This window comes from Gracilinanus agilis, chromosome 1, assembly GCF_016433145.1.
Source record: "Gracilinanus agilis isolate LMUSP501 chromosome 1, AgileGrace, whole genome shotgun sequence".
Taxonomy (NCBI): Eukaryota; Metazoa; Chordata; class Mammalia; order Didelphimorphia; family Didelphidae; genus Gracilinanus; species Gracilinanus agilis.
In genome coordinates this window covers 190804773-190821408 of record NC_058130.1, presented here as the reverse complement: position 1 = coordinate 190821408, position 16636 = coordinate 190804773, and the positions used below count along the sequence as shown (strand labels likewise).

The window sequence follows — 16636 nt, the reverse complement described above, 5'->3', positions numbered from 1 at the left end:
TTTTTTTTGGATATAGTTTTAGTGCTACATTAAAACACTGTCCCCTCAGACCTAATTCTATAAGCTAAACACAAAACACATTGAAAAGTTTCTTCCTCCATTCCATTAATGTGTAATACACCAGCTCAGACATCAATAAGTCCAGGTATAACTTCGGATTGGACTTCAGGGACTTGCCACAAAAATCTGGCTACATCATGGAATCATGAAGTTGGCAACTGTTTTATGACTCCATTTAACCCTTCAATTTCCTAGTCTTCATTTTTCCATGTATATAACACCCCCCCCCCAAAGTCCTAGTTCCATACCTTAGTATGGAATTGAGGTAATCTTGGGATCTTAAGGCAGAAGGCAAACTTTGACAATCAAGTCCTAGGCAAGACTGAAAGTCTTTCTTATGGGCTCTATAACGTACTCTACATGTGCAATTGGTCTAACTAAATTTGGCTTATCAACACAGGGTTGACTAGAAAGGATGGATTTTTTTTCCAGCCAGGCAACATATGAAGATGAACTGCTAAGAGGTTGTAACGCATGCATTCAGGGAAGATGCAAATGAAATTGTGATCTATTCTAGCGAGATCCTTGAAATATTGGAAGAGAAATGAAAGAATATTAACCTTATGGGAAAATTCAATATCTATAAATAAATCTGAGACTTCCAGAATAAAATATTCTAAAAATAGGGTTTTTGTTGTTATGAGAAAGAGAATTTGCAACTTAACCCCCAGAAGGCAACTAAAGCATCTTAAGGCAAAAAAGGAAATGATTTCTCTTGGGACTAGATTTTACAGTTAGAAGGGTCTTGGAGATAATCTAGCCAAATCTCATCATTTTATGGGTGAAGGAACTGAAATCCAGAGAGATTGCGAGGAAGGGATAGTGTAAATTTCTATTGTCACATTCCACTGTCTATAGTTTCTATAGTCTACAGTTTTTTTTAAAAAGTGTTTTTTTAACTTTTTTTTAATTTGAAAAATCTATATTGTCTTTGTACACAAAATTATTTTGTTAAAAGAAATAAAGTTTTTTGGCCCAAATAAAGTATTTAATATATGTGTAGCTTAGTAGTGGGAAAAATATTTTTAATAGTAAGAAAAGATTTAATACTCAAATGTTTTTGGCATGTGGACTGGAATGAGAAATTAAAGGAAAAGTGGGTAATAAGTGTTTGATCAGTGATGGGCAACCTTTTGATTTTGGTGTGTCAAAATTTGCCAAAAAACTGAGCATAACTCAGGTGGTGTGTCACTTCGAGAAAAAAACCCCATAATTTTGTGATATTTAAAGTTTAAATAACAAAATTTATATTTATATAATTTACATAATTATATAATTGTGATTTATAGTTTAAATAACAAAAATGTATAATGGTAATATATAACTCTATTTAATAAACCAAAATAGGTAAATTAATATAGGTAGAATTGTCATCTATAGTGCACAGAGTGTCTACACTACACTACAGCAAATGTTTCATCCTCAGCATGTAGCCCCATACTTCTCTGTATGTGGCCGCATGTGATCGTGTGTCATCAAAAATGGCTATGCATGTCAGTGCTGACACATGTGTCATAGGTTTGCCATCACCATCATCAAACTCATGTCCTCTAATTCCAATCTGAGCATTTTTTCCTCTGTCCCACAGTAGTGAGTAGCAATTTTGGCTCCAGGTTCTCTCGCTTCAAATCTAGCACAATTTCTACTACATTTCAATTGGTTTAATTATAAACAAAGGAAAGTTATCCTTGGTCAAGTTCTGTGATTGTCTAACTTCTATGTGTCATTGTGACTATCTAAAGAATTATGGGATTTCATGGATATGCTTAATTTCTGTGGGAGCTACGCTTTTGAGTCATATAATGAGAACAATGGTTAACTAATGTACACTCCATGAATACTCACAAAATTTAAAAATAGCAGTGGTTTAGTCATAGGCTCTGGATTCAAATACTGCCCTTGACACCTACTACTTATGTGTCTATGAACAAGTTACTAAATCTTCTTGTTTATCAGTTTTTTCATCTATAAATGGAGGGGTTGTAGAAAAAATAAGTTCTAAGTCTAAACTGATAATGCTATCTATGATTCAAAAAGTTTTAAGAAAAAAATTCCCGATACATTGGGTGGCTATCTTGTGGAAGATTTATGGGACAACACAAGCAAAGGTTACATGAGGCAAGAATGTGTGAATAGGTTGCAATTTATACTACCTAGTTGTTGTGGTCACAGATCTACTGTGCACACTTGGGCAGCATGTGACTTTTGTAGCTATTCCCTTGGGAAGGATATCCTGAATATTATTAATAAGACAAAGGAAGAGACTGGGTGTTTACATAAAAATAGCCTCAATCATATAACCAATTAATCATTCAATTAAAATGGCATGTTTTTAAGAAACATATGAGTTAAAACTGAAAAGATGCTACCTGCATACCAAAAGCCAATAAATTTATTAATATCTCTATTATCATTTTAATATTATTTGCAAAATGAAAAAATTTTGACTGTTGATATCTCCAACTTAATAAGGATTCCTTCTGGATCAAAGGACAAGGACCTTTATCAATTATTTCTAAACCCCTCCCTGCCACTCACAGAATGGAAAGAAAGTATCATATTCTTCTGCAACTTTTATAATTTTGTTAGTTAGATATAGCTATCAAAATGGCAAGTATCTTTTATAAACACCACTCATTGGGATAGAAGCTAAGAAGAAAGGATAAGTTGTTACAAAAAGAAATAAAGGTTGATTGATTCTGATGTGTGTACTGTGAGATGCAGATCACTCTACTTCCTTTTGACATGAAAAAATACTTACCATTTAGCATTTTTTTGGCAATATCAGGAGCTTAACACATACTGTGAATGAGAACAGATGGGTCACAATGTAGGCTTTCAGGAGGGTTGTTACATTTGTAAATATTGTTCCTCTGATAGAATGTAAGTTCCTTGAGGGCAAGAGTGGTTTAAATTTTTTTTTTTTTTGTATCTCCAATATCTGTTATAGTGCATACCTTGTAGGAGGTGCTTAATAAAAGCCTGTTAAGTGTTGTGAAGACCAAGTGAGAATAATGTATCTAAAATCATTTGCTTAAATTTTTTATAAGAATATATTTGTTATTATGATGATGGGGTCCCTGATATTGTTATTATTATCACAATTAGCATGAAGACCATTACAAATAACTTTAAAATTATATTCTTACCTGGGTAGAAACACACTTTCCACTACATAAAAGTCTTGCATAAGGACATCTCTGTCTGGCTTAGAAGTGAGATTACCCACTGTGTATCCTATTCCCAGCTGAATAGCACCCTTAATAGCAGATGATGCTGTCTGTAAAAAAAAAAATAATAATGGTCTTGACATTAGTTCCAAAGATAATCCGAACAGACATTTAAAAAAATCAGACTTATTTACAACGTAGCCAAGGAACAAAAGCCATTTATTTTCCATAAAAATGCAAGAAATAAAATCTTGATTTTTCTCTATAAAGACGTAGTTTAATTCTGGAATCCTTTAGTATAACCTTCGTAAGGTGCCATAGTCGATTTCTCTCAATTAAACTGTGCTCAAAATTGTTTATAAATTCTCTTGAAGATTTTAACCTACAAATAAATTTGTTCTTCTGGAACAAACAAAAATTTAGGCGTTTACTCATTTGCTAATACCTACTAATCAAGTAAATATTCTCTGTTAACATGGAGAAAATTATCTGCACATATTTCTTGTGGTATATGAAAAAGTGCAGAGAAAGGAATAATTTCAAACATAAGGGCAAGGAGGGTGTTTTTTTACTTCTTTATATCCCCACAGTGCCTAACACCACTCTCCACATAAAATAGAGGTTTAACAAATACTTAATGAACAAAGGAATGAACAAATGATTCACACAATGGTTAAAAAATAATAATTCACTCATTTATAGGACTTTAAGAACTGTAAGACTCCTAAGAACATTTGTTAAGTAGTATATGTTATTATACACATTTTATACATGAGGAGATTGAGGCTCAGAAAGGGTAAATAACATGTCTAGGATCACACAGGTCAGATCAGAGGAAGAATCTGAATTCAGGTCACCTGAGTCCAAATCCAGTGCTTTTTAAACCATATTGTGTTATTTTTGTGAGCTGCTCGTTTACTGGAAATTCGGCTGCAACAATAGCACAGTTCCCGGTACATAATGGACATTTAATAAATACTGACTGATTCATCGTCATCATCATCATCATCATTTTCTTCCTCCTCCTCTTCCTTCATTTTCATCAGAATAATTTCATATTATCCCTGTTGTCCTTGCTGCTACTGAAATCATACCAAGGATGGTCTTAGTGATCTTACAGAATATCAGCTTGCATCCTAATACTTTAATTCAACTATAAAGTTTTTATTTTATCCACATATATGAGTCCAAAAACATTAAATGGCAAAGAATAATAACAAGATAATGACTTTTCCTAGTACTGTTACTATCTGGACTTCATTGAACAACAGAAGAAAAAGATAAGAAATAATAATGGCAAGGATCCAGGACAACTCCAAGTGACTCATAATGAAAAATGCTATCCACCACCATAGAAGGAGCAGAGTCCAAATGCAGATTGAAACATATCATTCTTCACTTTATTTCCTCCATGAATTTTTCTCTAGTGTAAACAAAATGTGTCTTAGTTTACAACATGATAAACAGAGAAAGACATTATATGATAATATATGTACAACCTATATTATATTCTTCATGGAGAGAGTGGAAGGGTGTGTGTGTGTGGGAAGAATGAGACGTAGATTTCTGGACATAGCTAATGTGAGAATTTGTTTCTCTTGAATAAATTTGTCTATTATAATTTACTAATATTTATAATAAATCACATGCATTACATTGTATTACATATATTATGTTGTACACATGTAAGATAAAAATAAATGTTAATTCAAAAAAATACTAATGATTTAAAGATGTACAAAACACTTTTCCTTTGATCCTCACAACAACCTTGTGAAGTAGGTAGCAAGGTACTAGGAGTATTATGATCTGCTTTATGATGAGATAACTGAAGCTCCGTCAAACAGGTTAAGTAATGATCTTGCAATGACTAAGTTTCAGAAGTGGGATCCAAATCCAGGCTTCTCCTATCTCCAAGTCCTAGGCTCTCCCCATTATACCACATGACCTCCTAACAAACAACTGCTCATATTTCCCCTCACCCACCTTGATTCTTTCCTATCCATAAGCTTTAGTCTTCCTTGAGTTCCTTGCAGCATTCAACCCTACCGATCGGCATGAATCTTACTCTTTTGTTGTCTTTTCCAGACATCCAATACCTTTTTATGTTTCCTTTGCTAATTTCTTTCTCCTGCTCTCTGTGAATGTTATTCATGGTTCAGGTACTGGTTCTTGGTTCTCCTCCTATATTTTCTCTCACAGAATCATTCTCTTGGTTTCAACTATCACCTCTCTGCTCTGAACTCTTGAACTCAAATCTTCCATTTCAGGCTCCTGATCCATAACTTCATCTGCAAACTAAACATGTATATTTGTAAACTGAACTGCCCTTCCTTCCAGATGACAATCTCCACCTCCCTACGTTTCCTTCAGTAGTATCACCATTTTTTCTAGTAATTCAGTTTAAGGGGTCACTTTTCTACTGTCCTGAGTTAAGTTAGATCTTGTCTCCTTTATGAATACTGTCTTAATATTCCTGCCTTTATTATCTTCTCCTTTCTTCAGTCTTGTTCTGTCTGTACCACTAAAAACTACTGCATGCCTGAACTACCCTAAAGGTACCCTAAAAGCTAGAGAAACTAGATTAGATCTTGCCCAAGATCACACAGCTAAATGGGATCTAAGGCTTAATTTGAACCCAGTTCCTCCTGGCTCCAGCCCCGTGCTCTATCCACTGTGCTAATGCCCTTCAGGCATTCCTTTCAACAGGAAGCTTTCCTTATCTCCCCAATCATCAATGCTCTCTCATCAGAACACCTCAGGGAATGTTTTGTATTCTTCTTTGGATCCATGATGTCTGCTACAGGGTACAATGATGGGCAAACTACAGCTGGGGGGCCAGATACGGGGTGGGGGTGGGGGGCCTGAAATGTTCTATCAGGCCAGGGGACATTATTTCTAATCTGACGAATACAATGAGTAGGATACAATACAATGAAACTTGGAAAGAGTTGCCTTAGAAACAGACTGACAGAGAAGTATTTCCTTTCCTTTGGCCCCCTCTTTAAAAAGTTTGCCCATCACTGGTAGCACATAATAGGTACTTTTAAAATGGTAGAGCTAGAAGGATGCTTAGAGATCATCTATTCTAAACATCATTTTTACAGAGACTTTACCTTGTCTCAGAGAGATTCACATTTGTTTCTAAGTATATGCAGTGAATGAAAGCAGACAAAGATTTTAAAACTCTGAGAAACGGGAAGTATAATGAATGCAACGAGTAACTTATTTTTTTTTTAAAAAAAAAATAACCACCAGAACATTTAAGTGTTTTTTTTTCTTTTTTGTTTTTTAAATCTTCCATCTTAGAATCAATACTGTGTGTTGGTTCTAAGGCAGAGGAATGGTAAGGGTTAGGCAATGGGGGTTAAGTGACTTGCCCAGGGTCACACAGCTGGGAAGTGTCTGAGACTAGGTTTGAATACAGGACCTCCCATCTCTAGACCTGCCTCTCAATTCACTGAGTCATCTAGCTGCTCCCAATTTTTTTTAAATAACAAGAAAATTTAATATAAAATGTAAACACCTTTTAACACTTTTATGTTTCTAGTTGCTGTTAAAAAAAAAGTTACTGTGTGTGTGTGTGTGTGTGTGTGTGTGTGTGTGTGTGTGTGTGTTTCCAGTGTGGAGATAAGTACATCCATATATTCATGCACATCTGTCTCCCTCCCCTCCCCCCCAAAAGTCTCTTTTATGCAAGTTTCCCTTTTACTGAGGCAGGCTGTTTTCTCCCTCAATAGTCAATACCAAAGGCTCAATATACAAACTCTTTCCACATGGAATATTTAGCATAGCATTCAAAGTTCTGCTGAACTGTGATGTTTTCTAACACAATAGTCCTTGAACAAGATGTGTTTTTAAACTGTGAAAACACTTTGAAATATTATACTGTGCATCTTTGATTAGTAGATTAGCAAGTAATGACAATGACAATGAAGCTACTATGTGAAGGGATGGTGGCTGTTTTTCTAGAACCATCAGTTCTTTCAAAGCAGGGTTACTTCATCCTGGATGGGCACCAACAAATCATTTAATTTGTAAAGACAGTTCAGGATTCTCCACACACTGGGATCATCCGTTTTCTTTCATTAGCAGCTATTCACGTCCTTACAATTTCATCCATGTACGTGAGTATTTTTCCCTCCAATCGATAGAAGGGACGCTTGGTTTTGTGAATGTGTTGCAGGACTGAGCTTTTGGACCTCAGAGAAATAAATGATCCATTTTTACTGTGGGACTTTACAAATCAGGATTTAGAGCAGGACAAGGAATTCTTCTACTATGGCTCTAGTATTTAAAGGAGAATTATATCAACAGATTACACGTGTAACTTTTATTAGTAAGGCAGCCTGGTGTAGTGGAGAGAGAGTGGATATATCTGTGTCAGAAAGGCAAAAGTTCAAATCTCATCCGGAACATACATTGGTTATCACCCTTGTGCCAATTGCTTGACTTCTTGATGGCCCTAGACCATTCTCTAGGACTAAGTTGTAGTCAGTTCCCATTTTCACTGGTAGAAGTGTGTTTATTAGCATTTCCCCACACTAGTGAAATAAGAGGTCCAATGAAAAAACTCCCACTATAACCCTCTACAAGTACTTTCATATTTTTATATATAGTAATTTTTATGTAAATAGTAAAATAATAAAAATGTAAATAGCAATAAAGTTTTGTGTAAATAGTAATAAAATTATGTATATAGGAAATTTTATGTAAATAGTAAACATGTTTATGTAATTAGTAAAATAACATACTATAAGATTATTGACTTGGTGTCTTCGCTATTCTGACTCCTCTGGGTCAGAGAAAGAGTGATCATCCCTTTTTACCACCTTCAGGGTGGGATGCTGTTGAAGTTAGAATTTCAAATCAAATTTTTGAAAAGTTCACTATTTCCTGACATCTGAAGTGAATCATAATAAAGTACAATACTGAATTGGAAAAGGCTTTATCTTCAGTTTACTTTAAATTTTAAAAATATTTTGTTTCCCAATTACATGCAAAAACAATTTTGAACGTTCATTAACATTTTTTTAGTTTCAGATTCTCTTTGTATCTCCTCCTTCCTCATTGAGAAGGCAAGCAATTTCATACATTTACCCTCAGTTTTCAAAGCATTTTTGAATACACTACTATATACGTATGCCTCACAAAAAGTCTTGTGGTAGTAGGATAGATATTTTTAATTTTTTAAATTACTTTTAATTTTAATTTTTTTTACTTTTTAATTACTTTTAATCTGGATCTGTGATTTCTTTTGGTTTAAGAAACTGATGCCAGGGAAGAAACTCTTCCCACCGATGAAAATTTTGGTATTGCAAGAGTGTCAGGAGTGTTGAGAGTCAGTAAGGTGAGTGAGAACAAGTAAGGGACTGACATACTGTTTCTGACACATATTCAGGAAGATATATGTCCTTGGGCAAGTCACCCCCTCAATGTAAATGAGAAAACTAAAGCTGAGAGTGGTTCCTTTGTCTTAAGTCCTATAGTTTAGAAGGTAGAACTGAGGCAGAGCCCAGGGTGGTAAGTGAGAAGAACATTGCTTTTAGAGTTAGAGGACATTAACAATCTGCGGCTTTAGCACATTTGTGTGACCATGACTAAGTTCTTTGCCCATCTCTGGATGTTTCTTTATCTGTAAATAAAGGTGGCTGGATGACCACTGGGGTCCTTTCTACCTCTAACCTATGATCATAGGACTTTTTCAATAGACAGAGAGAGAGGGAGAGGGAGAGAGAGAGAGACAGATAGACAGAGAGAGAGAGACAGATAGACAGAGACAGAGACACAGAGAGACAGAGACACAGAGACAGAGACAGGTGAATGGATGGATAGATGGATGGATGGAGTAAATGAGTGAATCATGAGTATTAATTAAGCCCTTACTGTGTGCTAGACACTGCGTTAAGTGCTGTGGACAATAATTTAAGTGGGCAAAATGGTCCCAGTTTTCAGGAGACTTACATTCGGGAGGATAATTTATGAAGAGGAGCTGGAAGGAAGGGAAAGGGAAAGACTACCAGCTAGGCATTGCTTAGTCTGGAGGTCTGAAAGTGAGACGAAGTTTCAGTATCAGGCAAACTGAGATGGGAAAACTCATCTATCAGAATTTAAGGCGGTACCAGGGACAAAATCCAAGATTCTGGTGAGGATGAGATCAGGCCAGTAGCCAACTAGTGTCTGAAAAGTGAGATCGAAACCTGGTTGTGGCCAAGAGAAGATGAAAGTATACTTATCACTATTAAATACTGTTTTTTGACTGAAGAGAACCCTGCTGAATCTGTTTTGTCTGCCAGAGATAAAATTTTATAACAAGCTGCCTGAATAAGAGGATGATAATAAGAAAGCCTTGTAATCTTTAGCAAACCTGGCATTTAGCTAGGATACAATCTTGTTACAAGACTTTAATGACATTACACTGGTTACAGAAAAAGGCTTTCTAAATCAGGCTGTCTGTGGAATTGGATCACTAAGCAAGTTGTCTAACACTATAGGCTTTAAAAGAAAACATTAAATTTTTTCACTTTAACTGTAATCCCTGCCCCTCATCTAGATATACAATGAACTGGTTTCAGAAGTATAGCTAAGGTTGAAAAAAAGGATTAGTTAAATAAGCAGAGGAAAAAGATGAAGCAAACTGCTGAACTACAGTCAGGGGCCATAGCAAAAACCACTGAATTTTAGGAATAAATGGTAGAATAGAAGACACTCCTCCTGGCCACAAGTAAGGAACTAACATGATTCTAGGAGAGGTTGTGGCTGCAAGAAATAAAGTCACACACTAGCTCCCCATTCCTATCATCACTCATGCCAACTCAAGTTATCATAGGCTCATAATAGATTTAAAGCTGAAAAGAACTTCAGAGTTAATCTAATTCAATCTCCTTCATTTAGCACATGGGGGAGTCCCAGAGAAGTCTTCCAGTCCCACTTCCTTCATTTTACTTATGAGGAAACTGAGACATAGAGAGGTCACACAGATAGTGAGCATCAAAGGACCTATAATCTCTATTCTAATGATTTGGATCTATAACTTCTGCTTTAAGTCTAGGAGGTACTGTTTTTCCCTACTATCCCATGTTGCCCCCTTAAGTTTCTGAAATCCAAAGCCCTTACAGCTGAGAAAGAAAATGGGTAGACTTTTAGGCTTTCCCTTTGATTAAAGTAAGAGAAAAGTGGAAGAGGGATGGTTTTTGTATAATTTCCTTTGAAGAAAGGAGGATGTAGAATGAGTTATTAATAGGAACAGTATTTTTATAAGGCAAGACTATTTCTAAAAAGGCACAGAATGACATTTGTCTTTTTCTCCATCTTCCACTTCTAACTTTCCTCCATTTCCTATCAATTTAAATACCAAGGCTGCCCTAGTACCTTTTCTAATGGATGTCTCCCACTAGGAGATAAACTAGCATCTATGTCTATTTATTTCTTTGGAGCTCAGCATTCAGCTTCTGTTAGAGTTATTATTTAGAACAGACTACAAACATCTTGAGAGCAAGGGTGGATTTGTTATATTGTCTTTGTATCCATAGTGCTTCACACATTTCTTTTTTTCTTTTTTTAAACTGAATCTTTTAATACATGTATAACCCAGATCAAATAACCCTGCCAGCACCAGATGGGGGAAGGAAAGGAGGGAGGGAGATAAATTCAACCCTATAACTTAAGAAAACTTATGTGGAAGTTTGTATTATGTGTAACTGGTAAAAAATAACTAAAAATATACTAAATCCGTGATTTTATAGGTAGGAGAATTCTTGAAGAAGGAACTTCCTCTATCAATGCTTATCTCCCAAATTCTCCTTGATTTATAACCTTGGAGAGTTGTCTAAGGTACTGAGAAGTGAAATGATGACCTGCTTAGAGTCACAGAGCAGGCAGGATTGGAATATAGGTCTTCCTGACATTACGAGGCCAGTTCTTTCTCCACATCATTAGTGGTGTCAAATTCAAATAGAAACAGAGTATCTTGTTGGCTTAATACTTGATTTAGTTTTAAAATGGTTTCTATGTTTTATTGTACTATTGTACTTTTATGTATTTGGTTAAGTTTTTACCAATTACATTTTAATTTGGTTTGGGTCGCACCTGGGAGTGTTGGAGGCTATGTGTTTGATGCCACCATGGTACTTTGTTGGTTAGGATTCAATAAATGTTTGCTGAATAGAATTATAAGCTCGCTATTGAACACTATAACTTTCCTTCCCTTTTTACACATTTTTGCATAGGTTTGATATGAATTTGGAGTTCAAAATAGTTCAACAGATTATGAATTAAAAATCAATTAAAATCTAGCCTCAGACACTTCCCAGCTGTGTGACCCTGGGCAAGTCAATTGACCCCCATTGCCTACCCTTACCACTCTTTCACCTAGAAGTCAATATACATAAGTTAAGGGTTTAAAAAAATCAGTTAAAGTAATTCATGAAAAAGTTGTGCTACATAGCCTAAAAGTAACATGATAATTTCTTAAGTCCTTTTTAACTGACATCCCTGCTTTTTAAAAAAATTAATTAATTTTTTATATTAAAATACCCACTTAACTCCCTTCCTCTTTCCCATTTGGCACCATTTGACAAAAAGATATATGTATATATAAAACATTATCTCTTATTTATTTCTATTTATCAGTTGGTATAACTCTGAGATATCATTCTATAGATATCAGATTGGTCAAAATGATTAAAAAGGCAAAATAACAAATATTGGAGGGGATGTGGAAAAATAGAGAAACTATTACCCTGATGGGGAGACTGTGAACTGATCCAACCATTTTGGAAAGCAATCTGCAATTATGTTCAAATAGTTATAAAACTCTGTATACCTTAGAACTCGGCAACACAACTATTAAGTCTATTTACAAATGGGATCAGGGAAAAAGGAAAAGAATCTATATATTCTAAAATATTGTTAGCGGCTCTCTTTGTGGTGGCAAATAACTGGAAATTAAAGGGGTGCCTATCAGTTGGGGAATGGCTAAACAAATTGTGGCATATTAAATACATAATTTTTAAATATAAGCTTATAGTGCTCTTTTGGCTTTTTTTCACATCACAATAATTTCCTTCAGTATCCATCTCCTGACCTGACCCACTATGAGAGTCATCTTGTATAACAATTTAAGAAAAGAAAAAGAAGAAAAATCAGCATAAATTATTACTTTAAAAAAACTAGAAAAGATACACATTATTTTAAGAATTATCTTGAGTGTGTTTGGGATTAGCAAATAGTTTCTTGCATTTACTGACTTTTTTAAAAAATGGATGATAAAACCACTAAAATGTACTAGGCTTCCCAGCTTCCATCCTTCTAAGCTAAAACAGGAAATTTCCAAATCTATTTAATATTTATTCTTATAGTGCCAGGTTTTACTCAGCTAGCAATATTTATTGAATACCTGCTATATTCAGAACTTTTATTAATTGTTTTGGTCAAATCCATCTTACATACCACAGTCAGAATAATCTTCGAAAAACACTGCCTTGACCATGCCATGCTCTTGCTTAATCATTTTTTAATCACTCCCTGTTGCTTATAGGGGGATAAAGTTCACATTCTTCAGACTGGGAGGCAAGGACCTTAACAATCTGGTTCCAACCTACTTTTCCAGTTATATCTCACTCTAGGACCCTACACAAAACCTTTTCTTTAGTCAATACTGTATACTTACTGTTCCCTGGAAACACTTTTTTTCCATCTTTTGTATATTACCAGTCCCACTACCTGAAACACACTCTCGGCTCCCTATCATAATCACATCCATTCTTAAAGGCCAAGTAAATAACACATCATCCATGAAATATTACATGGTGTACTCCACCTGAAGGGATTCCTCCCTTGCTTGAAGTTGAATACAAATGACATAAAAAAATAAAAAATAAAAAAACCAAATCATATCCAGAGAGCAATTTAAAACTATGCCCAAAGGGCTCTAACCCTGTGCATACCCTTTGATCCAGCAATACTACTACTAAATCCATATCCCAAAGATAAAAAAGAAGGTAAAGGATCTCTTTGTACAAAAATATTTATTGCAGCTCTTTTTCTTCTGCATTTCTGTTCCCACAGTTCTTTTTTTGGATGTGGACAGCATTCTTTCCCATAAGTTCCTTTGTATTGTCCTGGATCATTGCATTGCTGCTAGTAGAGAAGTCCATTACATTCAAATATGCCACAGTGTGTGTCTCTGTGTACAATGTTCTCCTGGTTCTGCTCCTTTCACTCTGCATCAATTCTTGAAGGTCTTTCCAGTTCACATGGAATTCCTCCAGTTCTTTATTCCTTTGAGCACAATAGTATTCCATCACCAACAGATACCACAACTTGTTCAGCCATTCCCCAATCGAAGGACATTTTCTCATTTTCCAATTTTTTGCCACCACAAAGAGCACGGCTATAAATATTTTTGTACAAGTCTTTTTCCCTAGTATCTCTTTGGGGTATAAACCCAGCAGTGGTATGGTTGGATCAAAGAGAAGGCAATCATTTAAAGCCCTTTATTGCAGTTCTTTTTGAGGTGGCAAAGAATTGGAGTTTGAGGGTTTGTCCATCAACTGGAGAATGGCTGAGTAAATTGTGGCATGTGATTGTAATGTAATAGTATTGTGCTATAAGAAATGATGCATTAAACAAGTACTTTCTTTTGGTTGGACAGCATTATATTCTTAAAACGTTCATTAAAAAAAAATCTGGCAGATGTAAATAATATACTTAATTGTCTTAACAAAAAGAATGCTATTAGCTGTGGGTGACAATCATGATTTAGAATAGCAACACCTGAAAGAGCATTATGAATCATCATCATTTTAAATGCCATGCTTTGGGAAAAATAATTTTACAGTTTCTAAAATACATTCCAATATAAAACAGCAAAACTTAGGTGCCAAATATAATTTGATTCAATTTGACAAATATTTGTTTTATAGCTGCTATGTGAAGAATACTGTGCTAATTTCTGAATGAGATGAAAAGCTTGGATATGGTTCTATCTTCTTACGAAGCTTTCAGTCTAGTAGAGAAATAGCATATATAAGCATATACACAAAAATGACTATAATAAAAGTAAAGAAGTATATTAAAGAGGTGAATCTAAAATATTATGCTCAAGGAGGAAAAAGTTATTACCAATTTGGGGAGGAATTCAACTCCAATGGAACTATATTCCCACTAATATTAAAAAATAAACTCTTGTTTTAGCTTTTCAAGCCCTATACAACATGATTTTAACATATCTTTTCTATCTTACTGGACATTATACCCTTTCTCACACTCCAACCAAACCGATCACCTTCCTGTTCCTCACCCATTTCTCTCTCTATGTTTTTGTATTGACCGTCTTCCATGCCTGGAATAGTTTCCCTCCTTTTCACCATTTTATAAAGTCTCCCTCTTCCTATACCCCTCATGGCAAATCTATGACACGTGTGTCAGCTCTGACACACGTAGCCATTTTGATGACATGCCAATGATGAAACATTTGCTGTAGTGGAGCCAATGAAATTAAGCAACAAAAAAGTCACTAATAGGCAGGTTAAAGAATTCTCCCTCCCCCTCACTTATCTTAGTTCACAGCACCCCACACAGGTTAAATAATATCAAGACCAACAAAAGAAACCGACTGACAGATGAACAAAGTCGCTAAGCAGGTAAGTTAAATAATTAGTTTTTGGTTTATTAAATACAGTTACACATTACAATTATACATTTTTGTTATTTAAACTATAAATATTGCAAAATTATGTTTTTTTTTCCTCGAAGTGACACACCGCCCGGGTTATTCTTGTTTTTTTGGCAAATTTTGACACACCAAGCTCAAAAAGTTGCCCATCACTGTCCTATAAAATGCAACAAAAGTACCGTCTTCTATATGAAGCCTTTCCTGATGATAAAAATAACAGTCCCTGCCCTCAAATGAGTTTAAAATCTAATGGAAGATGATACACAAGAGGAAGCTACAAAAGGGAGGAAGAGGAGAGAAGAAAAGGTGCCTGGTGTGAGGACATAATGGAGTCAAAAGGAGTGAAGTTGGTGGGAAATGAGTAACCACAACTCCAAGGGACCAATGAAGAAACATGATACCCCTCTCCTGGCAAAGAGGTGATGGACTCAAGATGCAGAATGTGAAATACATTTTTGAACATGAACAATATGGGAATTTTTTTTAAAGCCTGTATATTTTTTTATTAGTGTTTTCTTTTAGTTTTTTTTTTTCCCCCAATGGGGAGAAGAAAAAATTGAGATAGTATTTGTATCTGAAAAAAAAATTTAAAAAAGAGAAAAGAAGACTCAACAGAACAGCTTTGGAAGCTGCATGATGAATTTATTATATTATATATATATATATATATATAAAGAAAAGTAAGTGCTATGTAATGGAGTTTCAGTTTCATGTACAATTCTCTCCTGTTCTACAATCTATATGAAAATGCTTATTTTATTTGGTGCTAAATTCAGAAAGAAATTAAATTAAGCTTTAGAAAAGATTAGGAGAAATTGTGTTTCTCCTAGGATATTCCAAGGATAGGAAATTATATTTAGAAATTAGCCCAAGTCTTGGAAGTAACAGAGTTTCTTTTTATAAGATAGTAGAGTCTAAAATACAAATATCCTCCCATGAAGCTTAATTCCAGTGGAAAAAGAGGGAATTTGAATCACTTGATGTGGACATTGGTAGCATCACTGACATCTCCCAGGATGAAGATAGAGAATACATAAAGAAGAAGGTTGTAAGTCTAGTGCAAAATTACTGAGAGAGTTGAAATAATGACCTGGAGGTTCAAAAATAAAAGCAACAAGGATGCGCCTTCATTGAGATGAAAAGGAGGGAAATAAATTTAATTTTAAAAAATAGAAATGGGTAGGGCTATAGTTGTGAAATATTATATGTACTTTCAGATGGAGTCACTGTATTATTACTTTCACATAACTGGTTTATTACTTTGTTATAGGAGACCTCTCACAAAGTGAGAACATTTTACAAATGGTTGTAAAGTAAAAACAAGCCATATCAATACAGTTAATACACAAAAAAGGATACAAACGAAGGTAGTATGAGTACATTTCATGGACTTCTATAATATATTAAATAAATATATCATATTTAAATATTTAATAATAAATAAAAATATTTAAATATAAATATTAATAAACAAACATAAAATAAATAACATATTAAATAAATAAAAATCAGAATGTTTTCCCAAGGATACTAAACTAAGACTTTCAAGGCAAGGTCTTTTGATTCTGAAGTCATGAAGAATGGAAGAATCTATGAACTCAGAAGGATCAAGACTTCGCTGAAGTTGATAATCCAGAAAATGAGGTGGATAAGAGTTAAAACCAAACTGTTCCTTTTGATACTACTCTTCAATCTGCTCTTGCCATCCCAACTTTCTGTTGCTAGAACT

The 16636-nt window shown here is 34.7% G+C and overlaps 1 protein-coding gene across 1 annotated transcript in view; it reads right to left on the bottom strand.

The window, feature by feature from the left end:
• PIP5K1B (phosphatidylinositol-4-phosphate 5-kinase type 1 beta) overlaps nucleotides 1-16636 on the bottom strand; it is a 326251-nt gene that overhangs the window by 151213 nt on the left and 158402 nt on the right. The window contains exon 4 of the mRNA XM_044659358.1: nucleotides 3210-3340. Coding sequence (XP_044515293.1) covers nucleotides 3210-3340 — 131 coding nt within the window. The remainder of the gene's footprint in view (nucleotides 1-3209; nucleotides 3341-16636) is intronic.